General features: G+C 38.4%; 1 protein-coding gene across 2 annotated transcripts in view; it reads right to left on the bottom strand.

The window, feature by feature from the left end:
- Positions 1 to 25,615, bottom strand: part of grin2aa (glutamate receptor, ionotropic, N-methyl D-aspartate 2A, a) — a 145,422-nt gene that overhangs the window by 22,835 nt on the left and 96,972 nt on the right. For both annotated transcript variants that reach the window (XM_039686761.2, XM_089128480.1), the window contains one exon: positions 1,697 to 1,899. In XM_039686761.2, the coding sequence (XP_039542695.2) occupies positions 1,697 to 1,899 (203 nt within the window). The remainder of the gene's footprint in view (positions 1 to 1,696; positions 1,900 to 25,615) is intronic.

Raw genomic sequence — 25,615 nt, 5'->3', positions numbered from 1 at the left:
CCAAATGGGCACAATGGCTGCTTGAGTGGGAATTGTGCCGTTGGAGGAAAACAACAGAGAGCGTTGATCTGTTTGCAAGTGGACGTGTGTGTAATCCATGTATTCTCTCGAGTGTTTGTGTGTGTGTGCTCAGTTCTTTGATGAGACTAATCTTCATGCGTACAGAGCAGGCTATAGTGATCCTATGAGATCATATATTCTTCGCCCTATTTAGCAGTGTATGAAATCCAATAAAAGCCCCTGTGCATTTCTTTAAGGAACATGGGCAGTTTGCACAGTCTGTATTAATCATGGCTCACAGATCACAACAACATTTATGACTGTGACCTTTAAAATACTTGTATATATGTTCAAAGGTGTGCACTACCTTTCAAACGTTTGGAGTCAGTAAGACTTTTTTTATTATTATTAAATTAATACTTTTATTCATCAAGGATGCATTAATTTGATCAAAAGTGGCAGTAAATACGTCTGTAAGGATTTTTTAAAATATAAGTTCATTTGAACTTTACATTCAGCAGAGAATCGTTAAAAAAAAGTATCACGGTTTCCACAAAAAATAATTAGTAGCACAATACAATAATACTAATTGTTTGAATAATTAAATGCATATAAAATGAAAATGAACACAAAAGAGACTTTACAAAATCTTACGGACCCCAAACTTTTAAGCAGTAATATAGGGTTTTTTTTGTTGTTGTTTTTTTATTTGTTGTTTTTTTTAAAAACACTGACAACAAGGACCAAAATGTTTCTTCCATTCAAATGTGGACAGTAACACTCAACCACACTTGTTAAATCTTAAGAAAAATGGCATATAAAGTATGCTAATATTAGTCTCTCTGTTTCCAGATCAGATGGTGGACCTGCGCCTAGACATGACCACAACGCATCCCTGAAGTGTCAGCAGAGGTTGTGTCAACTACTCTCCCCTATGAATGCCTCATCGACACGACAGCCATTGGCACTGAACCTCAATAAACTCGTCTCCATACCGGCATGATGATGCCGATCTTTAACCACATGGATCTGAATGTTACAATCTGATGTTCCGACTTCTGACCTGTAATGCTGCCTGAATTATAATCATACTGTACACTGTTGGTTCATTGGCCAGAGGAGAACTGGCCCACCGACTGAGCTTGGTTTTTTCCCCATTCTGTCACCCGATGTAGTTTTAGTTCCTTGACACTGTCGCCTTTGGCTTTTGGCTTGCTTAGTTGGAGACACTTAATATTCAACAATATTATTGATCTGCCTGCATTGATATGAGAACTGAACTGAGCTGGACGATGACATCATTGTTTTCTCCAGAGTGGCTACATGGAGTATATACTGTAAATTAACTAAATTAATAACTTTTTTACACCAAAAATTAAACATCAGTAAACTTAGTTAAGCTGGACTATGACACTATTTTCTTCTAGATCTGCTGTACAGATGAAACAAACTTTAACGGCATTATTTTCCTGTTATGACTGTAAAGCTGCTTTGAAACAGTCTGTATTGTAAAAAGCACTATAGAAATAAAGGTGACTTGACTGATATATGTAGTCATGCAGTCAACAACACTCAACATTTATCAAACACTTTGAACATCTCTAAGGCCAAAACGTCAAACATCCAACAGTTTTTGAGGTGACGTGAGTGATGGGAAAGATGAGCATGAGGGGAGGTTGAGAAAAACAAGCCTCACTCTTTGATGTGTTTACGACAGGGCACAGAGTTTCTCATGCAGGTGCCTGTGAGGCGCTCCACATTCTCCACGATGACAAAGGGCTTCTCCTCTAGTGTTACAATGGTCAGGTGATTGTCGTCTGTCTCTGCATCGCCAAACGAGTTAAAGCGAGGCCACACCGGATATTTCAAGGTCAAACTCTGGTTCTCCCATTTGCCCATCTGGAAATAAATCAAAAAGAGGAGTTTCATATTCTTGCTTAATTTTACATTTTAAAGTAGTTTATTGGAATTATTGTTGTTCACTTGCAATATTGCCATGTATCAATACACACAATAATAACAGTGACAGAAAAAAAAATAGGTGTTAAGCATAATAAGAATCGTTAAAAAAAATCAAACTAAACATCAAATAAAAATAATTAAAAATATATTAAAATATTTGTTTGGCTGAATGTGGAATGTGTTTATTTTTATAGTAGTGAAATGGAAAGTCTGCCTCTGTCTTGACATCACTGGTGAGTCATTTTTTCTCTGGATGCCATGTTTGTCTGTCAGTCTTCTGTGGCTAGACTGTGATCACTAAGCCTGCATTTGCTGAGGATCCATCTCTACTTTGTATCGTTCTCTCTGTCCCAGAGGGCAAGGTGTGGGGATAAAGCAATGCTTGAGAGCAAATCATATCAGATCCACAGAGGCCAGCCCAACACATTCATCAAATAGTGCTACATAGTCCCCGTGACTGAATATGCATCAATACACAAAAAAAAAAAAAACAGTGACAGGAAAAAAATAAAAGAAATAAAAAATAAAGATGACTGTCAATTTAAGAGATTCCAGCAGAATTCAAATTTAATTAACAATAAATAAATAATAAAACAACATTATGAAAAGCTTGCATTTAGCACATTCCTTACATCCAAATATGCATACTTCCCTACTATACAGTTAGGTAAAAAGTTGTTCGACAAATTAGTATAATGTTTGAGCACTCAGTCTTCATTACACATAGGCTAACAATACCCGGATGATCCATAGATTGGTGCCACTGGAACAAGAAAAAACCCCTGGAAAAAAAAAAGTTTAGTCATGATGTCAAGAAAACAAGCAGATCTGCTGGAGTCTAAGTCAACTATCCATTCCACAGTGTACTGGAGAAAGATGAACAGTGATCGCACTAGCTGCAGTAGTGCTAACCAGTGTCACTGGAAATTTGGGTTAATGTTGTTAATCCTATCAGCGAGTTTTAGGAGGCAGCCGTAATCACGGTCCTCCTACCCCTGATGAACCAGAGACTGAGGACGTGTCTGACACCGTCAGAATTCCCTTTATCAGCAGCACAGCCGCCATTTCAACCGCAACCTTATTAGAGTCAAAGCGCCTTTCTTTTTGAATTCCCCCCTCCAACTTTCTACAACACTTCTTGTTCTACTGTGTGAAAATTTCATTTCATTAATCCGTTTCATTTGGTTTGATGGTACATTTCTTTTGTCAAGCATTGTGGGTAAAAATGGCTCACCCAGCTTATCTGTCTCAGCTGAAGACAAAAGTAACTCCTAGCAGTTTCTGTCAGGCTTCCCGTCCTAAAATAATGATTAATGAATTCAATATTTTCAGATTGTCTTTTCTGAAAATAAAAGGACGTGACTCCTCTTGTATTTTCAGTCATTTACAGAGATAGCGTGCAAACATTTTAGTGACGCTGACGTGTAATATTCGGGCACAATTCCCTCTTTGCGTTTCGATAGTGATGGTCATGCATGTCTCTCAGGATACATGTTTCTGTACTTGCTTATGATGGTGTGATAGGACACAAGAAACTGAATAATTCAGTGTATTTTGGAAGGGTGAGCTGACGTCAGCAAGGCCACCAATGAAAACGAATGCTAAGAACAACAGAATTCTGCCTTGAGTTGAAACTGCACGAGCTATTAATTCTTAATGGAACAGGATTCAGATATTGCTAAACCTAGCTCTCGCTGCTTTTTTTTCTTCTTTTTTTCTTTCTACCATCTCATGAGTAGTACACACACTTTCTCTCTTGCTTTCATTCTGCCCGTTTTGGCCTCTGGCTCAGCTTTCTCTGCCTATTTTTCCCCTGTTATTTATTATATATGTTTGAGCATTTGTATTTGAAACTTTGTTGCCCTTGAAACTCTTCAGCAAACATTCATTACAAATGCACACACATACCTACAGTATATTGTAAACATCCAGACATGGCACTCAAGGGTCCCTATCATACACTTGGCTTAATGCAGCACCAGGCGCAACATAAGTCACTGTATGTCACTGGGCTCTGTACTGTGAGGTTGCGTTCGTAGTGCTGTCGCTCTAATGTTATTGGTGAACTGCACGTATAGCCATATCTATACAAAATACCATCACAAGTGATATATACAACTATATAATTTTAATTTGACTTGGAATAAATTACTTTTAAGGCTAAAAAGAAACTGTATGCTGTTGGGAGAGTGTTTTTATATTATAACAGCAGTGTTCAGTGGATTAAATCATTTACTAGATTAACAAAATAAACTTACTCTGTCCTAAATTATTAAAACGTCATTCGAATTTGACAATTAATCAATTTCCTAGTCCCTAATAGTCAACGTAATGCAGGGGAAATTGTAAAATGAACTTCAGCAGTACTAAATGTGCATCATAAAATTTCAACACTCAAACTAACGTTAAATGTATAAATTAAACTCACTGAGACTGTCGACAGTTTCTTTTCCATGCATCGTTTTATTATTCATGTATGTGGTTACAGTCGAATCATATAAAACAGTGACTGACTTGCCTGACAGTGAGAGACAGTGATGCGTGAGCTCCACTGAAAGTCTTCTGTCCTATTGGTTGTCGCTCGCGAAAATCGCTTCTCATTTGCATAAAGTTGAAAATTCTCAAATTTTGTCGCTTGTCTCTTGTCGATTGACACGGCCACATTCTGTCGCCTATGATCACTGTCGCTCGTGTTGCCGGAAGTCGCCAGTGCTCCACTGAAACGAATGGGATCATGACGCTTTGTCGCTGGTGGTGTGAACGGGGCTTCAGTTTCAATTGTTAGTTTTAACCTGACGCAGTTAGCATTTTCACATCCTGGACCATGTAGTTTAAAGAGCAAATGTATTTGTGCCCATTTGTGTACCAATGGGCATGCTGGTCTGAAAACGAGGTGTGTTGCTATTTTGAGGCAACAAATTTTTTCTTTTTGCAATTTAAAGGGCACATTAGTAATATACACCTATAGGCGGGTGCACAAAGTGCATACACTCTGCTTATTACACACACAGGAACAAGCAGCAGCACACAAACTAGCCAAATATTAAAAATAAAAGAATGGGCTATATGCACGCATAAGTTCCGCATTTGACGCAAGGATGCTCGTCCATTTCCGTTTGTGGAGATTAAAGCGGAGGAAAACCGAGGAAAACGGGATTATGGCAGAGTCTTCAAAATTTACTGTCCTCCCGTCTTTGAAAGGAAACGTACATACGTTTAGATGTAATTTGATATATAGTTATGTTTATTTAATATAATTTTAAAAATAAGCATAAACAGAACGAGGGGTGTCTGTTTTATCTGTTTTTGTTACTAACGTTTCTTTAGTATAACCATGGAGTATAAAATTCAATATAATTCTCGGTATTGCATTGGACTCTACGATCGGCGGAAATTATCGAGCATCCTTACAACTTCACCGGAAATTAGAGGTGGGCAGATCGATACTAATAGCGATAATATCGATACCAACGTTGGTATCGGTATTGATCGATACGAACGCGAAAATATCGATACTTAAGTTTCAGTTTCTCTCGTTTTGCGACCTGACCGTGTTTGTCAAAATGCTGCTGCTGTCACAGAGCAGAGCAAGCTCTTTGTAATCCTAGTGCTGCTCTCGTCCCCCTCTCCTGTGTTGTACCGTCACGTGACTCACCACTAGCTAGTGCGCTCCAGGACTACCACCAGTCAGGCGCGAGCGGCCGCGCATTTCTGGTCTACAGCAGCACAATCAGAGACGGAGAACTTGTGACTTTGTTTATTTAAGAAAAACATCCTGAATAGAAGTGCACTAAAGAAGAGAAACATTTTTTGTTTACATGCTACTTGAAAAGAGACTTTGTTTAAATAAAATAGAAGTAACCAAAAGTTTCTGAACAAAATATTTTGTAGTACTGACTTTAACTGATTAATAACCCAAAATGCAAATCACAAAAACAAATTAAAAGTCATGAAAATTCATTTAGATTTAGGTTGAAGAGGCATCCACCTTAAAGTCCCTGTGAAATCAAAATTGAACCTATTTACTTTGTTAGCGCATATTACTAGTCTTGTGGTGAACAATTAATCCGTGCAAGTAAAAATATATTGATGTTGAAAAATGTTTTACCTTGGTAATCTTTAATCAAAATCTGAAAAGTTACTTCCGGTCTGGAACGGTTTCTTTTTCTGATGACGTAGGTTTCACAGCTTGGGTGGGGAAACGCTTAACCACTCCCCTCAAACCGAGAGGAGGAGCGATAGAGTAAAACCCTGCCCTCTGTTCAATATTCCGTTTCACTTGGAAATACGTCACAGCACTGGAGAAAAATCGTTTGCAACTTCCGGTTCACGGGGACTTTAATTATTAAAAAGTATCGTTATTGGTATCGGCGATACTGGCCCTGTATTTACTTGGTATCGGATCGATACCAAATCTAGCGGTATCGCACACCTCTACCGGAAATACCGCAGTGCATAGACCCCATTACAATGTAAAAGATTATTATTGTGTACATAAAGATATGGTGGATTTCAGCTTGTCCCGTAGATGGTCTGCTTGCACGATTTAACCTCTTACACAAGCAGATCCGTTTTCTCACTGGAGACATGCTCAGACTTTCTACTTGCAAATTCCGTCATGTAAATAGTAATCCACCATGCCGCAAGCACAACTGGCTTTTAAAAGGATTGGGAAATTACACTCTGATTGGTTTATTTCACGTTATGTCCAAAACACACCCATTTCTTTTCGTTCTTTTCTTTTAGACATGCGCTAAGCACGCCAACTATTTTTTTCGTTGTTAAACTAGCAAAAATGGATTCAGACACGCTGCACCGTGCACTTTAGACCATGCGCTTAGATGTTAAAATAAGGCCCCTGATGTCTTAAGACCTTTTAGACTAGATATAAACAATAGGTCAATATTCAAGCTAACAATTTAAAATCTGAGTGTGATATTGCTTTTATAAAACTACTAAATAAACAAGAAAAGCAATTATTGAGTTACTTTTAGATCCATTATTGCCTGCTCCACTACATTTTACACTTGCCGACTTTGAATAGAACAAGTTGTGTATGCAATCAGAACCTACGACACGTACAAAAAGCTGCAAACCGTACTGTGAAAACCATTTAGAATGTCCTTGCACTTGAAAAAGTCGTGAAAGGAAAGGGTTTTAAATATCCTACATAATGCATTTATGAGGCATAACAATCAAGCTGTGAAACCTTGTCTCTTTTGTGCGAAAGTTCTTTCCTTTTATGAACAGTGAATATAAACCAAGAAGACACTTAAACAGGAAGAGACTTGCAAAGCGAGAGAGAGAAAGACATAGAAATTGGATAAACTAAATTAATGAAGAAAGGCACTTGTGCTCCAGATACTAAGTAATGACAGTGTTTGAGCCACATAAAATCTAATAAAACAACACAGGCAATGTAGCGCATGTGATGAAAACAGTTGCATCCCGCCACTATGTGAAGTAAGCAGGCTGTGCCATGCATTTCAATGACCTCATTAAATAAATATAATTAAAAGGGAACTTTGTGAAGCAATGGAGCAGAGAATCCAAATTAAGATGCTTAATTTCCTCCTCATTGTATTACTGCTCTTAATGGAGAAGTAAGTTTGTTTTCTTATTTCATTTGAATACTATGTTTGTGTTTAGTATGACAGTGAAATGAGGTCATTGTAAATACAGGCACACATTGCCTCTGACTTTAAGGTGCCCAAACAGTTGAAACTGTTAAAACGTATTACGTCTTACGTGTCCACATACAATAATTATATATATATATATATATATATATATATATTAAATGGCATTGTAAGTATTCAAATTGCAAAAAAACAGCCCTAGGGTAAAACAGCCCTAGGAAGATGGTGAAAACCTTTAAGAAGTTGAGTGAGACTAATATTGCCATACTGCCAGTAAAATCACTATTGACAAATAATCTAGATGAAACATGAGGAAGTAACTAAACCAATGCAAAAGGGGGATGCCAGTATTGAAGCTGTGGAAGAAGGTTGTCACATGCTGGCTTGACTTGATAATCTAGACAATAGATGCTTGACACAGACGCCAACTTAGGAAATACTAAAAGGGAAGCTAGACAAAACGCAACAGAAAGGACTTCGAACCAAGAGTCCCAAAATACAGACCAAAACCATGACAATGTTAAAGTCCATCTCTTGAAAATGCAGGGCAGTTCTTTCGCCAAGCAGTACTGGTGTGATATATCGAACTTTGTTTTACTTAATGTACTGTCAGCACCTTTTCTTTCTGCTGTCAGCATCTGGCAGCTAATGAACAGTTGACATATCACCAAATGTCTGAAAAACAATACATTTTCTGTTCACTCAAACAGACATAGTTATCTGTGATTATGTGTCTCTCTTGCTGATAAGACTGTCCCTTGTTGTTTATAGTTCCACCCACTATGAACACCTGCAGGAACACATACAGGAAAAATGTAGTTTATGAGGAGACAGAGCTACATAAAAATCCTGATTATTTTATTTTACTAAAGGCAATTAAAATAAATGTATAATTTTGTTAATTAATATAATCTTTGTATTATCAAAAATAATGTTAAATGATTCATTGATACATTTTATAATATTTTAAATATACATAAAGGACTATTGCCAGTGAATTCAAGTACTTGTACACTCAAAGGCATACTCCACCATTTCTTCATATTAAACCCTGTTATTTCCTTAACTAAGACAAGCTGATACATAGCTCTCTCATCTGATACTAATCGCTCTGGCGCGCGAGACACTTTGTTAGCAATTAGCTTAGCCCAGTTCATTCATTAGAATCCAAAAAAGTGAAGCGACCAAACACCTCCACGTTTTCCGTATTTAAATACAGTTATACGAGTAGTGTAACTCGACGAAGAATGGTGTCATAAAATAAAACGTTGCACTTTTCTAAGCGTGTAAAGTGGATAACTATAATGGGTAACACTTTAGAATACGGTTCCTTCGTTAATGAATAACTACACAAGAACTAATGAGTAACACAATATTAACAATCTAGTAACTATTATTAACTAACAAGAAACTCCGATTAACGAACTAGTAAGTAATAGCGCACAGACGAAAGTGGTAGTTCACTATTAAGTAATCAATAACTAATATTTTTTTAATACTTCCCAGAGAACTACTGAAAAAGTTTATTAATAATCTAGTAACTACTAGTAACTACTATTAACTAAAAGAAACTCTTATTAACGAATTAGTAAGTAATAGCTCATAGATGAAAGTGTTACTAGATACTTCTGTGGGAATTACTAATTATTTGGAATCGTATTATAAAGTGAAGATTATTGGAACTAACTAGTAATTACTCAAGTGTTACTAAAGACATTTTCTAAAAGTATACTAAAGTTCACCAAAAATCTCAAACGTTTGCACAAATCATGACTAAATCATATAGTAACACTTGAGTATTTACTAGTTAGTTCCAATGATCTTCACTTTATAATATGGATCCAAATAATTAGTAAGTAATAGCTCATAGATGAAAGTGTTACTAGATATTTCTGTGGGAATTACTAATTATTTGGATCCGTATTATAAAGTGAAGATCATTGGAACTAACTAGTAATTACTCAAGTGTTACTACATGATCTAGTCATGATTTGTGCAAACGTTTGAGATTTTTGGTGAACTTTAGTATACTTTTAAAAAATGTCTTTAGTAACACTTGAGTAATTACTAGTTAGTTCCAATGATCTTCACTTTATAATACAAATCCAAATAATTAGTAATTCCCACAGAAGTATCTAGTAACACTTTCATCAGTGAGCTATTACTTACTAATTCGTTAATAAGAATTTCTTTTAGTTAATAGTAGTTACTAGATTGTTAATAAACTTTTTCAGTAGTTCTCTGGGAAGTATTAAAAAAATAGTAGTTATTGATTACTTAATAGTGAACTACCACTTTCGTCTGTGCGCTATTACTTACTAGTTCGTTAATCAGAGTTTCTTGTTAGTTAACATTAGTTACTAGATTGTTAATATTGTGTTACTCATTACTTCTTGTGTAGTTATTCATTAACGAAGGAACCGTATTCTAAAGTGTTACCCTATAATGTATGGTAGAATTCCACAGCAAGTGCTTGGGAGTACTTCAACTCAGTGCAGTAATATCATCACTCGTGAAAAATCCTCTCCCCCTTCTCCCTCTGCAGAGTGATGATATTACTGCGCCGAGTCCAGTCGAGTCGAATTGATCCCAAGCAGCACTTGCTATGGGCTATGTGCACAACCGTAGTTTCGAACTTCCGCTTTTGTCAGAAGTCGGCGTATCAGTTTCCGGTCTACGACTGGTCATCCGCATCCACTAATAAACAAAGAAGATTAGTGCTGCTGTTATACGAAAAAAAGAGTTCTTAAACACATCTAAGTTTCTAAGAACTGTAGTGGATCTAACCTCCGTTTCACACCCATTTGCAGTGAGTGTTGCGGTGCAGGATCGTGCTGTTAGTGCGTTCACATATTATGATGCGTTTGCACAGTGAATAACTGATCCGCCGCTGTACAACAAACACATACTTAATATTTTTTATTCTTTTTTTGCGCGTCGATCAAAATGTCTATTTTGTGCAGCCACTGCGCACGAAGGTTGGTGTTTATCGGAAGCAGTAGAAGCTCAAATGGCTGTTAGCGACTTGAAGCCGAGCAAAGTGCCGCACAGCAGTCTCCTAACGCACCATGTAAACAGGTTAGGGCTTTCACTTTTCACTGGTGTGGTACATGTAACAGCAGCACAGCGATCGTTTCCACACCGAATCTATTTCTGCTGTGCTGCAAACGCTGGTGGTCAAAATGATTGACCTGAAAATGTAGTAATTTCACCATAAATGCACATTTAATCAAGGAAAACTACAATTTACTTCAACCAGGCGACAGAATGAACTCGTCTTGATCGTGGAGGTGGAAAAATAAGTTTTGTGACATGCAAAATCTATTGTTTTAAAATTAAGATGCAAACGAGAAGGCAAGTCGGCTGCTTTTGTCAATTTCAAGTTTTAATTTAAATTATTAGCGATTTTAATATAGGAAATATTTGACCACTTGCTTGAGCAACTTGTAATGCATGGAGTAACTTACATTAAATTGTGTTTAAACGTGCATACTAAGAATCGCAATGCTGACACAAATTTTTGTTTTTAAAAATAAGTTGCAGCATAACTTCTGGACTTTAAATAAAAATATTAAGTATGTGTTTGTTGTACAGCGGCGGATCAGTTATTCACTGTGCAAACGCATCAAATATGTGAACGCACTAACAGCACGCTCCTGCCCCAGACAGCAAACTGACATTGAATCAACGTGGAAACGACGTCTCTCATGACATTGAAACAACGTTGATTTGCTCATCGAATTAACGTTGAACCAACGTCAGACGCGGCATTCTTCAAAGCTAAATGAAATCGAAAATTGGTTTGCTTTCATAACGTTGAAACAACGCGTTGATTTCAAGTTGATTTTCCGTTAGTTTTGAAAAAATGACGCATCTGACGTTGGTTCAACGTTAATTCGATGAGCAAAACAATGTCAGATCAACGTTGTTTCGATGTCATATTTCCACGTTGATTCAATGTCAGTTTGCTATCTGGGGCACCGCAACACACACTGCAAACGGGTGTGAAACGGACGTTAGATCCACTACAGTTCTGAGAAACTTAGATGTGTTTAAGAACTCTTTTTTTCGTACAACAGCAGCACTCATCTTCTTTGTTTATTAGTGGATGCGGATGACCAGTCGTAGACCGGAAACTGATACGCCGACTTCTGACAAAAGCGGAAGTTCGAAACTACGGTTGTGCACATAGCCCATAGCAAGTGCTGCTTGGGATCAATTCGACTCGACTGGACTCGGCGCAGTAATATCATCACTCTGCAGAGGGAGAAGGGGGAGAGGATTTTTCACGAGTGATGATATTACTGCACTGAGTTGAAGTACTCCCAAGCACTTGCTGTGGAATTCTACCATACATTATAGGGTAACACTTTAGAATACGGTTCCTTCGTTAATGAATAACTACACAAGAAGTAATGAGTAACACAATATTAACAATCTAGTAACTAATGTTAACTAACAAGAAACTCTGATTAACGAACTAGTAAGTAATAGCGCACAGACGAAAGTGGTAGTTCACTATTAAGTAATCAATAACTACTATTTTTTTAATACTTCCCAGAGAACTACTGAAAAAATGGTATTCCGCCACACGTTATAGTTATCCACTTTAAATGCTTTGAAAAGCACAACGTTTTCTTTTGTGTCACCATTCTTGGCCGAGTTACACTATTCGTGTAACTGTATTTAAATATGGAAAACGTGGATGTGTTTGGTCGCTTCTCTGCTTGGATCCTAATGAATGAACTGGGCTAAGCTAAGCTCTAACAAAGTGTCTCGCGCGCCAGAGCGATTGAGTGCATACACTGAGACGAGAGAGGTATGCATCAACTCGTCTTAGTTAACGGAATAACATAGTTTAACAAGAAATAAACGGTAGAGTATCCCTTTAACAGTTTATGTATCGATCTGCACCACTGCATGCATGTCCTCAACTGGTTTGCTGCATGCTATAACCTTCACTGGGAACTATTTATTAGATATTGGATGACTGGAAAAGTCATTAGCACTTTACCACAGGGATGGGAAATTAGCATTTTAATTGTTTGCATTTCCATGGTCACGGTGCAAATAGATTTTGTGCTTGTAGATCTCAACCTGCTTCTATTCCAATCAACTTCTCCCACCTTCAGGAGTGATTACATGAGTGTCACACAAAAACAGAGGGCTCTGGCTTCACCTTCAGGCACCATGAGGATGAGGAAGGCTTGTGACAAGCCTTCATAGATGCTCTGCCCTCAAAAGCGACAGAGGAATTGAATTGAATGAGAACGCCTTCGCCAGATAAAAACAGTATAATGCACATCCTGGGGCCCGTTTCAATAAGGAGGTTCAACCAACTCTGAGTTAAAGCTTGAACTCTGAGTTGACTTACCCTGAGATGGGAAACTCTGAGTTTTCCGTTTCAGAACAGCTGAAATGAGTTAGTTCAATCAACTCTGAGTTGACTGACTCTGAGTTAAGCTCGTGCACTACAACTATAAAAAGCCATTATCAATGGAGCGCAGATATTATGAGTCACCATGGCAACAGCGCCAGACAAAAAGAGGTGTTAGGTGTAATTAATTAACAAGTGATCTAAATATTGTAATTTAATTAAGGGGGTTACTCTTAATTCTTCTGTAATTTAAAATAAAATATGATGCAATTACATTAAAAAAGCTACTGCATAAACTATAGAACAATTCAGTATAAAACAATAGTGCATTTAACATACATTTTTAAAAGTTATATGTTTTATATAACCTTCTCCCTCTACACACTTTGATCAATTCAAGAATAATTCATGCAATTGTATATTGTTAATTTGAAAGAATTAAAAGTGCTGTTTCTTGTCTCTTCTCTTTGTGTTAATCAAGTAGTTGAGGTTGATAGGATTTAGTAATATGCAACGCATTCTCACCCCAAGGCGTCACCTTTGACCATGCTTCAATATTTGACGTTTTAGGCGCCCTTTAGCGTCACTTACATGACGCGATCCTACGGCGTCATCTAACTGACGCTAAAGGAAAGCGTCAGTTTGAGGACGCGGTTAGGTTTAGGTGTGGGGTGGGGGTAGGGTACACGCGATCCTAGGGCGTCATCTAACTGACGCTAAAGGGCGCCTAAAGCGTCAGATATTGAAGCATGTCCAAATGCTTCCCAAGGCGTCAGTTAGGTGACGCCTTGGGAGTGAGAATGGGCTGTAATATGTAGACCAATACTTTCTAGAGATAGTAAGTATTACATTAATCTAACTACACCGTTTAAGATGTCATTTGTAGTTAATAATTCATAACTATTTTACAGTAACTTACTGTTATAATATCAGAGGTGAAACTGGAAGAATGTTATTCAACCTAAAGTAGGCTACTATTACTTTGATACATGTTTACTTAAGTAAAAATACCATTCTAAAAATCTAAAAAGTAAAAAGTAGTTAATTTAAAACAGTAAAAGTTGCTGAGTAACTTGTTTAACAGTGGGGGTGGGGTGCGGGACTCCCCCATGTGGGGTATGAGAGTTTCACAGTATAAGAACCGTCTCAGAAAATATCACGGTTTATGGTATTAAACAATTATTAAATATATAAACTGCATTATTAAATTACGGTTATTATTATTATCATCAGTTAAAATGAAAATGAGTTAAATAAATTAAACATTTGTTCAATAAAACATATGTAATCAACTAACTTCAATAATTGATTATGAATAAGATTAACGTCTTATTTTTATCATTAATAACTTATTAAATTATGTTTGAAAAACAATTGAGTTCTATTAAATATGTTTTATTCCAATTTTTTTAATGATTTAATAGAAATATATTATAAAAAATGGTGGTAATCAAATAAAAGTTTAGCAAACGTTTTAATCCTTTTACTTTTTGGCAAAGTGCTGCAAAACAGATTTAGTCAATTAAAACATGGACAAACAATATATATTCCTTAAAGAATGTGTAAATACATTTTATTGTTGGTGTTTAAACAGCACTTCCTCTTTAAAAAAGGGGAGGAGACCGCAAGAAACTCTGAGTTTACTGAAGAAAACCTGCTCCTGACCAGGTTAGGTTCACAGAGTAAGTTACCATGGTAACTGACTCTGAGTATAATTTACCTCTCTTTCAGAAATGGGCTTGACTTACTCTGCTTTCTCGGGTTTGATATACCCCCCTTTCTGAAACGGAAAACCCAGAGTTTCCCTCATTTCAGGGTTAACATACTCAGAGTTTTCACTTAACCTCCTTTCTGAAATGGGCCCCTGGAGGCTTGCTTGCAGAGAGCTATTAAGATAAAATGCTCCATGTCTAATTCGGTTGAGGAAGTATAATTAATGACTCCTGTGCAGAGGGGAGGGGCTGTGTGCATATAAGCGCTAACCAAATAGCTAGCTTGAAAGCGGCTGACACTCAGCAACGCGTCTGCCGCTGCCCACTCAAAATTCCACACTGGTAGAGCTGCAGCTTGCTGCAGAATATTGACCTTGGATACTTCACTCTATATATTTCAACAAGCATCATTTATTACCACAGCCAAAAGATGGATAAATGAATTACGATGTGGGTACTGAGTGCTGATGTGGGAGTCATACCCTGAGGGTTGATTAATTGTTCATATCAGTGATGCAAAACATTGGAGTATTTGACAAAAATTTAATTCTGTTAACTGACATGCTCTTGTGATAGAGTGATGGACACAGATGCTCACGAGACTATGCAAATATTCTCCAACTTTCTTAAAGGAGCAGTATACCTAAAAATGCAAATTCAATCTCATGACATTTCAAGATTTTCCTATTTTACCAGAGTACAAAATAAATTTTTAAAAATACGCAGGTCATTCTTGTCAAAAAATATTCTAAGGCTCAATCCCAATTCACCCCTTGCTCCTACCCCTTGGCCCTACCCCTCCGTTTTGCGCGTTTACGTCTAGGGGTAGGGTGTCCCGATTCTTGTTGAGATCGAGGGGTAGGGCTACATAGCCCCCGAAACGGAGATTTTTCAGAGGCACACTCCCAACGGAGGGCTAAGAGAAAGTTCACAGATGCATTGCAAATCACCGGCGAGATGGACCGCAAATGGTTAAACATTTAAATTTAACACCAGATGATTCCACCATGCACTGTATTTACTCTTATTATAACACTATAGTTGTTTAAATTAAGAAATGGTATAATAAATTACCTTTCCGATCAGAAAAGACATACATTTCAAAGAAGGGATGTTATAATCATCATGTTTATTCAAAGTTAAGAGCAGCTGTGCTGATTGTCAGTCGTTGTCATGGAGAAATCCTGTAAAAACTCTGTAACGGCAGAGCCATCGCCGACGACTGATGACGTATCGGGTTCATGGAGGGTTGTTCCATTTCTTAGGGGAATATTTCAACCCCTTGGCCCTTATAACTCCGTTTTAAGGGCCAAGGGGTACACTCGAAAACAAGGGGTAGGGCCAAGGGGTGAATTGGGATTGAGCCTAAGTCTTCTGAAACCATAATATAGTTTTGAGTGAGAAATAGACCAAATATATGTATACACTTTTGCTATTTTTGTTTATTTTAATCTAAATATGTACTTTGTGAGGGGATTGGACATTGAACATAATTATAAACGCAACACTTTTGTTTTTGCCCTCGTTTTTCATTAGCTGAACTCATGTACACAAAAGGCCTATTTCTCTCAAATATTGTTCACAAATCTGTGTTAGTGAGCACTTCTCCTTTGCTGAGATAATCCATCCACGTCACAGGTGTGGTACATCAAGATGCTGATTAGACTGCATGATTATTGCACAGGTGTGCCTTAGGCTGTCCATAGTAAAAGGGCAATCTAAAATGTGCAGTTTTATCACACAGCACAATGCCACAGATGACGCAAGTTTTGAGGGAGTGTGCAATTGACATGCTGACTGCAGGAATGTCCACCAGAGCTGTTGCCCGTGAATTGAATGTTCATTTTTTTACCATAAGCAGTCTCCAAAGGATTTTCAGATAATTTGGCAGTACATCCAACCGGCCTCACAAACGCAGACCATGTGAAACCACACCAGCCCAGGACCTCCACATCCAGCATCTTCACCTCCAAGATTGTTTGAGACCAGCCACCCGGACAGGTGCTGCAAAATTCGGTTTCTATCACCAAAGAGTTTCTGCACAAACTGTCAGAAACCGTCACAGGGAAGCTCATCTGCATGCTTGTCATCCTCATCGGGGTCTCAATCTGACTTTAGTTCGTCATCGTAACCAACTTGAGTGGGAAAATGCTCACATTCGATGGCGTCTGGCACTTTGGAGAGGTTTTCTCTTCATGGATGAATCCCAGTGTTCACTGTACAGGGCAAACAGCATGTATGGCGTTGTGTGGGTGAGGGGTTTGCTGATGTGAACGTTGTGGATCGAGTTGCCCATGGTGGTGGTGGGGTTATGCCAGCCCGTTCTCATCCTTTAACGTCATATAGAACGCTATATGACAAAACGGCACTATACTACGCACATGGCACCCGTCATCGTTAATATAACACGCAAACCCAAGACGTTATAAATCCTTTAGCGTGAATATGACACGCACACCCTACCCCACACCTAAACTTAGCCCTCACAGCACGTGTTATATTAACGATAACGGGTGCCATGTGCATAGTATAGCGCCGTTTTGTCATATAGCGTTCTATATGACGTTAAAGGATGAGAATGCGTTGGTTATGCTATGGGCAGGCATATGTTATGGACAACGAACACACGTGCATTTTATTAATGGCATTTTGAATGCACAGAGATACCATGATGAAATCCTGAGATCCTATATTTTTTATTTTTTTAATATAACTTGCCTTTCCCACCACCTTGGCTTACAAGCATGTAAAAAAAGTGCTTTTTGTTTCGTCTGATGAACAATAAAGCTTTTGAATCATAAAACAATAGACCCTTCCCAGTGAGTTTGATTGACAGGCGATCTTACCAATCGTAATCCGCCATTTTGTCCGACAAACGAAGTGTACTGTTGTCTTTCTGCGGTTAAAACAACTTTCCTTCATTATGTTCATTCATGTTTAATGCCATAAATTAACTAGATGGAAGAGATGATCGTTTCACGAGCAGCTTTAACTGAGGCTCTACAGAGATCTGTCAGACACATTAAGGAGCCAAAAAACGGTATTTATTGTTATTTGTCTTTAAAAAATGACCTCATTTGAAAGTTGAGACTTTGTTTCATATCAAAAGTAACCTGATTTGTCCTGTCTGTTTCCTGTCCTGTGCGTTTTCAGTCTCCTCTCTGCTCTGCGATGTATTTTTCACTGCATGAGAACATGGAGTGAGAGCGGCGTCACTTGTCGGACATAGCAAAAGTAACTAAAGGGGGCGGGTCTTTGCGAATGGTCAATTGTGCACGTTATCCATGCTGTATCATCATAATACTGTCAAAAATAGCGGAGAGCAATGTCTCCACGGAAACGGAAATCACCACTCCTGACAATTTGAGAAGCGATGTGTGGATTTCAAAGCGTGGCAATATGCTAAATCCTAATGAAATATCACTATGTTACACCCTGCACGCTATGGCGATCCACCGAGGAACCACCGCTAAAACAGTCACGAATTACTTATTTTCTGCCTCTCTCCTCATCACGGGCTTACCAGCTGTCCGCCAAAAGGCGATAACAAACAAACTGACACGGTTTATCTGTAAAGATATGAGACCGATCAACATCAAGCAGGGGTCTGGATTTAAAGATTTGCTGTGCAGTTATTGATCCAGTCTCGGCACCCATTGTTTTGGTTTTATATATATATATATATATATATATATATAAAATGTTCATTAAAGTTGACAAATTTATGTCATCCATTTTGTTCCGCTGTTTTATTGTTAATAAGAAAGTGTTTACCTGTTTCTAAATGTTTATTGAACTGTTTTATGTCCCTCTAGTGGAAAGAATGTGAAACAACAACCACAGGCTATAGTGGCATTGGTGATCCATAAACCTACTGTATGTAATGTTGTAAATATTAATAATATAATGAATTTGAACATTTAATATTCAAATATTATTCCAAAATTAAATAAAACCAGGAATGGATTTCGCATAGTATTATAGAGGAAGATTGACAGCCTAGAAACGCTCATATGTTTATGTGGTGCATACTGTTCAGCCCATTAAGAGAGCAATTATATTCTCTTTTGTTTGTGGAAAAAGAGAATCTGTGGAATCCATCAGTCAAGTCAAGTCTGGGTTTTCTGAGTGAGCAGCAGTTGTTCTTTTGTTGAAGTCCCATGTGGATCCATGATTCAGCATTCAGCCAACATGAGACAGCGACAACAGATTCTCTGGCTGCCAATCAAAGTTGGGGCAGAGTTTAATCACGAAGGATGAAACTGTAATTAGCTCCAGAAAACCAAACTCCTCCGTAACATCTGAGGAGGATGGATCTGCTTTAAGTGTGAGGCGTTGATTATTTATAGTTCAATGATGGTGGAGGAGAGCTGGACTGAGTAGCATGGGATTTCTGCCTAACTGAGACATAAAGATGGGAAAGAGAGAGAAATTAGCACAAGATAAACAGAGGAATAAAAGACAACCAGGCTCTAATGTGCGTCATGAGGTTGCTGCGCAGTCGTTTTCATCACAGCCTCTGGTCACAATTTCCAGTGACCCACTCTTTGATTAAAAGCAGCGACACCGTCTGATGAACTGCCTCTCGGCCACATTTTTGCCACAGCATCACCCATACTGCCTGCACAATGACCTGCTCAGTTTAGACGTCATTTGAGTCTATTTACTGACACTTGAGCCTGGCCAACACATTCGGGTTATGCTTCACACCAGCCAGCTAAAGCCTATTCAGACAGGACTAGTTTTCGTTAAGAATTTTAGACAAATTTGTGTTTGAAAGATGTACTTTGTGATTTTAACTCCCCACAGATCGAATACATTTGTGTCTTTCTCGCGCAACCACATCCAAAATAGTGCTTAAAGGAACACTCCGACTTTTTGGGACTTTAGCCTATTCACCATATCCCCCAGAGTTAGATAAGTCCATACATACCTTTTTCATCTCCGTGCGTGCTATAAGTCTGTTTGACGCACCCACCGCTAGCCTAGCTTAGCACAAAGACTGGATGTGAATGGTTGCACTTTCATACTGATCCAAATGAGTGACAAAATAACTCAATTGTTTTCCTATTTACATTTTGTTATTTGTATAGTCACAGAGTGTGCAAATATCAAGGCCATATGAGACACAGACATCTTTTAACCGTATAAAACCTGGGAACTATTCTCTAAAGGCGAAGCACTGCTACTTTGACGGAGTAATAACCGCATCACCTGAGACACGCCGTGGTGAGGAGCGGAGAGTTCGCTCAGTGTTTGGGTAACAGAGTCAGCAATTTATAAATAGTAAAAGCGTAGTTTACAGTCATGGGTTTTCGCTCTATTGTAAATAGCTGCGACAGTAAACAGGGGAGGTAACATGTTTCACAGAATTCCAACTAAAAACGCTGACTGGATGAAGAAATGGCTAACTTACTCTGGATATTTATCCAAACACACCTAAATAGATTATCAAGGGACATTATGTTTGCTCGGTACATTTCAATGAGGACGATTATTTTGAAAAAAATGGAATTTGCCACATGGACCATAATGTGCTGAAGGATACGGCCATCCCATCTATAGCACAGACAGGACAAGTGGATCACCTGCGTCTGAGGTAAGTGTTATGTTTTTAGATGACCTACTGTAACAGTGCCATTAGCCAGATCTAATGTAACGTTAGTGACACTATTATATGATTAGGGTATGAATATGTTTTTATCTTGATGCGGCGCGGACGCGCTTGGAAAAAAACGAGCGCATTGAACTTGCACCCTGCGCGCGGCGCGCCTAGTAACCTAAATTTGAAATAACCATGGAAATAACAAACTTGAGCGTGCAAAAGGGTACGATAGGCTGTGAGTTCATTGTGCAAAAACAATTTGTGCTATTACTTTCCCCTTATTCTATCCTATAGTAATGCAATTATACTGTATATTATATGCTGTTGAATACATTTGGTTCAGCTAATAAATTACATTTAAAATATATTGATTCCTGTAATAATAATTGTTTATTCATGTTCTGTGATATTTATAAATCTGGATGCGTTTTTGGTTGGAATTCAATGAAACATGGTACCTGGTCTCCCCTGTTTATTGTCACAGCTCATACAATAAAGCAAACACCCATGATAAACTATGCTTTTCTAACGTTAGTAATTGCTGACTCTTTATTCAAACACTGAGCGAACTCTCTGCTCCTCGTCACGGTGCGTCTCAGGTGATGGTTATCACTCTGCCCAAGTAGCAGTGCTTCGCCTTCAGAATTATTTATACGGTTAAAAGATGTCTGTGTCTCATATGGCCTTGATATTTGTACAGTCTGTGACTATACAAACCACAACATGTAAATACGTTTGCGTTATTTTGTCACTAATTTGGATATGAAAGCTGCAACCATTCACATCCAGTCTTTGTGCTAAGCTAGGCTAGCGGTGGGTGCGTCAAACAGACTTATAGCACGCACGGAGATGAAAAAGGTATGTATGGACTTATCTAACTCTGGGGGATACGGTGAATAGGCTAAAGTCCCAAAAAGTCGGAGTGTTCCTTTAAATTATTAGTCCACACAGACACACACACAAAAAGAAAATGCTTAAAAACACTGTATGTGTGAAATTACATACAAGTAACACTTCCGGGACATGCAGTATCATAGTAAAGTGTCTAAACTGAAAAAAAAAAAAAAACGCTGCAGTGCCAAATCACTCTCAAGATCCCACAGCCAGGTGTTTTCAGCAGGGTGCCTACCGCCTAGTCTTTACAGCTGGCGAAAAACAGCCTAAAACACAACAATCCATGATTCAAAATACAGGTAAACCACCTGTGAAAAATCAATATGAAAAAAATTCTTCATATTAACAACATTGGGCCTTGAGTGTATTGAATTGTGGGCACAATTTATATATATATATATATATATATACAGCAGTACAGGTTGAATGCTACAGAACTTGTATTCACCCACTCTCTCTAGGTGAAAAAGAAGTAGAAGAAGAATAGAAGCAGGACAGCAGCTTATTTCTTGCGACCATAGTCCACGGCTTAGCGGCCAGGCCAATTCACCGCAGGTCTCGGGTAGGTCACGCAGATAGGAGGATTACTTTAAGAGGGCCGACATTCCATTACTCTGTCGGACAATAGTATCAAAATAATCAACGATACACAGATTTATGGGCAATATCAAGAGGCCGCCCCTGAGCAGAGATGAGTAGGATAGAGTTGACCCCCCAGAAAGGATTCCTGACGGGAAGCTTCGGCCCCCAAGTAAATTACACAACACAAGCAATTTGCCACACGGCCGACGAGGCCGGGAGCGAAGGGAGCGAGGGGGAGAACGAAAGTGACAGACAAAGACAGAATGGAAAGGCTTTCTGCATAATTTTCAAGGAGTTGGAGGGCACTTGTGCACCATTTCAGCTCATCAGTAGTCAAAAACACCTCTGTTACCCTTCCCTAATGCCCTGCACCATTCTTAAAACATTCAATGCCTCCACTCCAAAATAAAAGCCATTTGTGCAAACAATTATTCACGAGAAGAAAGCTGAACGAAATCTCTTCTTAGGGGACTCACGCATGTGGTGAATTCTGATGTCTTTATTTTGAACACTGCTTCTACCCATACAGACAGGCCGACAGCTGTGTGGTGAAACCGCCGGTCACACCTGCATAACGCCACCTAAATGTTTGTGCTCATTCTTCTCGTCTTGTTTGCTGAGACAGATAGCTCACTGTGACACCAATAATTACAAGGTTTGGAAAAGCAAACAATAGGATCACATTTCATCTCCCTATGGGATAGGGCTGGGCGATATATCGATAAAAGCGGTAATATCAATATTTCGACGACGATGTAAAATTTGTAAATATCGTGAATATCGAATATTTGAAATTCAAGCATACTTTCTCAAAAAAGACACCGAAAGTCCATTATTACGTTCCCTTTTCGTCTTGTCACGTATTTACGTGGAGGAGACGTGAGTTGGGGGTGAGGTGACGTCGTTTTTTTTTTGTTTTTTTTACACATTAGCAAAATGGAGGAGACAAACAACAAGGGTGTGGAAAGAGACACAGGAAGAGACATCATTTGCAAGGGTGTGGAAGAAGAAAATCTTCACTGATCTCATTCATAACTAGGGATGTAACGATTCACTCGCAACCGGTTGAAAATCGATAAAAATATGTGACGATTCAAGTCGGGTTAAATGATAAAGAAATCGCGAAACACGTTTTAAACAGCAGGAGCGTTTCCTGAATGCTTGTTTCCTGTGAACAAAGTTGTGAACCTCGCTTTACAGTCACAATAGCAGCAAACAACAATAGGCGTGAACCTAGCGAATGTTTTCACTTCATTCCTAAGGAACTTGAGCTTGTGTGAGCACTCAGTAATGAACTGAAAACGCTTGGTTTGCTCCGCTCGTGCCGTGCCAGTGTGTGCCATAGACTGTGTGCACGCGCTGTCAAACACATGGCGATGGCAAGCGTAGATGTTGACTCATTCAAATCGGAGCTGTGACGGCATTTTGACTCTTCGTAAACTAATAATAATCACCACCGTGAGAAGCACATCACCTCCGTTTTCACGTAAAAGTCATTAATACAACAAGTGTGAGATCTACGGAGATCACAAGGTGATCACAAGGATCTCTTTCTCTAAATGTTGTGCACATGAATTTATTTATTTTTTTAATAATTGGTTGATGGTTATAGCATATTTGCTAAATATGTTCTGTGTGTTTTTAAATGTGTTTTTAACTCTTTCCTAGTTTAATGATGGCCTACAAATTATGACAAAATTAAAATCTTTCCTTTATTACAATGTAAAACGCATGTCAATGTGGTAATAATTTTACAGGTACCAGTGTCCAGCCTCAACCAGACAGACAGAAACACTGAGTTAAAAACAACCTTGAAGGGATTTTTTTTTTCAATGTAGTTTTGTTATTTGACAAATATATTTCAAAATGAAAAAGAAATGTGCAGCATTTTGTCTGAGAAATAATAAAGGAGACACTTTTTCATTTATAATTTGTCTTAAATCTCATTTGTTAAAAAAATCGTGAGAAAATCGTATCGTGAAACTGATATCGTGAATCGCATCGTGAGTTGAGTGAATCGTTACATCCCTATTCATAACCTCAAGCAGAATGAGCAATGCATGAAACTCCGCTAGCCATCATCACTAGCCTCGGCCTCTTCATCTGATGAAAAATCTGGTAGGCCATGTAGTCCCTAAACAAATAAAGGTGGTCGATTCATTTTCTTGCGGTGTGCCAAATGCAGGGCCGGAATAACCTTTAGGACAACTGGGCACTTCCAAGGGGCCCACGACATCTAAGGGACCCTGGGAACCAGGGGCGGCGTGGCAGTCAGGAGTCGGGAGTTTCCCCGGTGGGCCGGTAGTGTTTCAAGGCCGCGAGGGCCGGTCTGATAAAACGGAGCATATATTTGCACTAAATGCCTGTATTCTAAGCAAAAATGCGCGTCACAGAACAGCTACAGTGGCGTAGGTCATAGAGTGTGAAGTGCGTGAAAGAGCTTTTGATGCGCTCGGACCCGAGTTCAAATCCGCCTTCTGCTGAACATATGAGATGTAAAATGTATAACCTAACATAAAGGTCTCTAGCATTATATTTTGCCAATGAACTGAAATCGAATCCATGATGTGGCTTTGTGCCATTATAAAAAAGCACAAGACTTTAAGAATAGTTATTCTGTTTGTGCTGGGTGATTTAAAGAAAAGTGCTCACGTGATCAGCATGGGAGCTGAAATCCGCTTGTCTAGTTACTTTCCAAATTAAGACACCGGGAGATCATCACAGAATGCGAGCTCTGTACTTGTTTTGCACTACTTCAGTTACATTTAGGCCTACATGTATTCATTTAATAAAGAGCAATAAGTGATCACTTGGTCTAGATTTTTTTTAACTGCTTAAATTTGCATTAAACATTTTGTATTTCCTTGGTAACAATAGCTCTAAATTGTTTTTTGTTGGGTTTTTTTAATAGGGGCAAAAGAAAATCATGTTTGTTTTTTATTATTATTTAAAAGCAAATGCAAACATATCGAGATATGTATGTCACAGTCATCGTCTGCACCATTCTGTCTTCGTCATCTTCACTACACTTCCCAGCATCCTCTTGTCTCCACACCTGAACTCACTCCCTCAATCATCCACCTGTTCATCGTTTTCATCATCTGTGTCACCTGTCTTCACCTTGTTATGTTTGATTCATGCTTGTATTTAGTTTGCTTCTGTTCAGCCTGTTCTGGTCAGTCGTTGTCTAGACCGTAAGGAATAGGGGGAAAAAAAAGAAAGAAAAAAAAAAGAACAAAGAGATGTTTTGACCATGAAGATCAAGATATTCCATCAATGTTTTTGTGTCAGCAAGTTTATTTTAATGAAAAAAAAACAATGGTTTTATTAATTAAGGTCACATTAAATTGATCAAAGGGGATAATAAAACCATTCATTACAAATTCATTCCATTTCAAAGTAGTGCTGTTGTTTAAACTTTCTACACATTAACATTTTCCAGTGATTAGCTTCATGTTTTTTTGTTGTTGTTTTTTCCCAACACTTGAATGTGGGAGAGTTTAATGAAAAATCTAGCCTGGCTAACATCAGACTCAAGTCTCAGTCTGGGAACCACATTTTTATTTTCTCGTATATGAGGCATGGTTTACGAGTGCCCAGAGCTGTTTATTGGGTGCTAAGAATGTCTATCAAATGTGCCAGAAATTAGACGAGGAAGAAGACGATGGGTCAGAGATTTGTATACACAATGGCGTGTATCTAACGGCCGTTTTTCCACTTGCCATTGTGCAGCGTTTACAACAGCTGAGCGAGTGGATCAAGTATAGAGTGGTGCAGGTGAAGTCACTTTGTAAGCCAACCAGCAGTTAGTATCACACTGGTTCCCTTGAAAAAAACCCAATAG

The sequence above is a fragment of the Pimephales promelas genome, chromosome 3 (assembly GCF_988280905.1).
Source record: "Pimephales promelas chromosome 3, fPimPro1.hap1.1, whole genome shotgun sequence".
In the NCBI taxonomy this organism is placed as follows: domain Eukaryota; kingdom Metazoa; phylum Chordata; class Actinopteri; order Cypriniformes; family Leuciscidae; genus Pimephales; species Pimephales promelas.
Note: the sequence above shows the minus strand (reverse complement) of the source record. Positions and strands in the feature narration are given on the sequence as shown.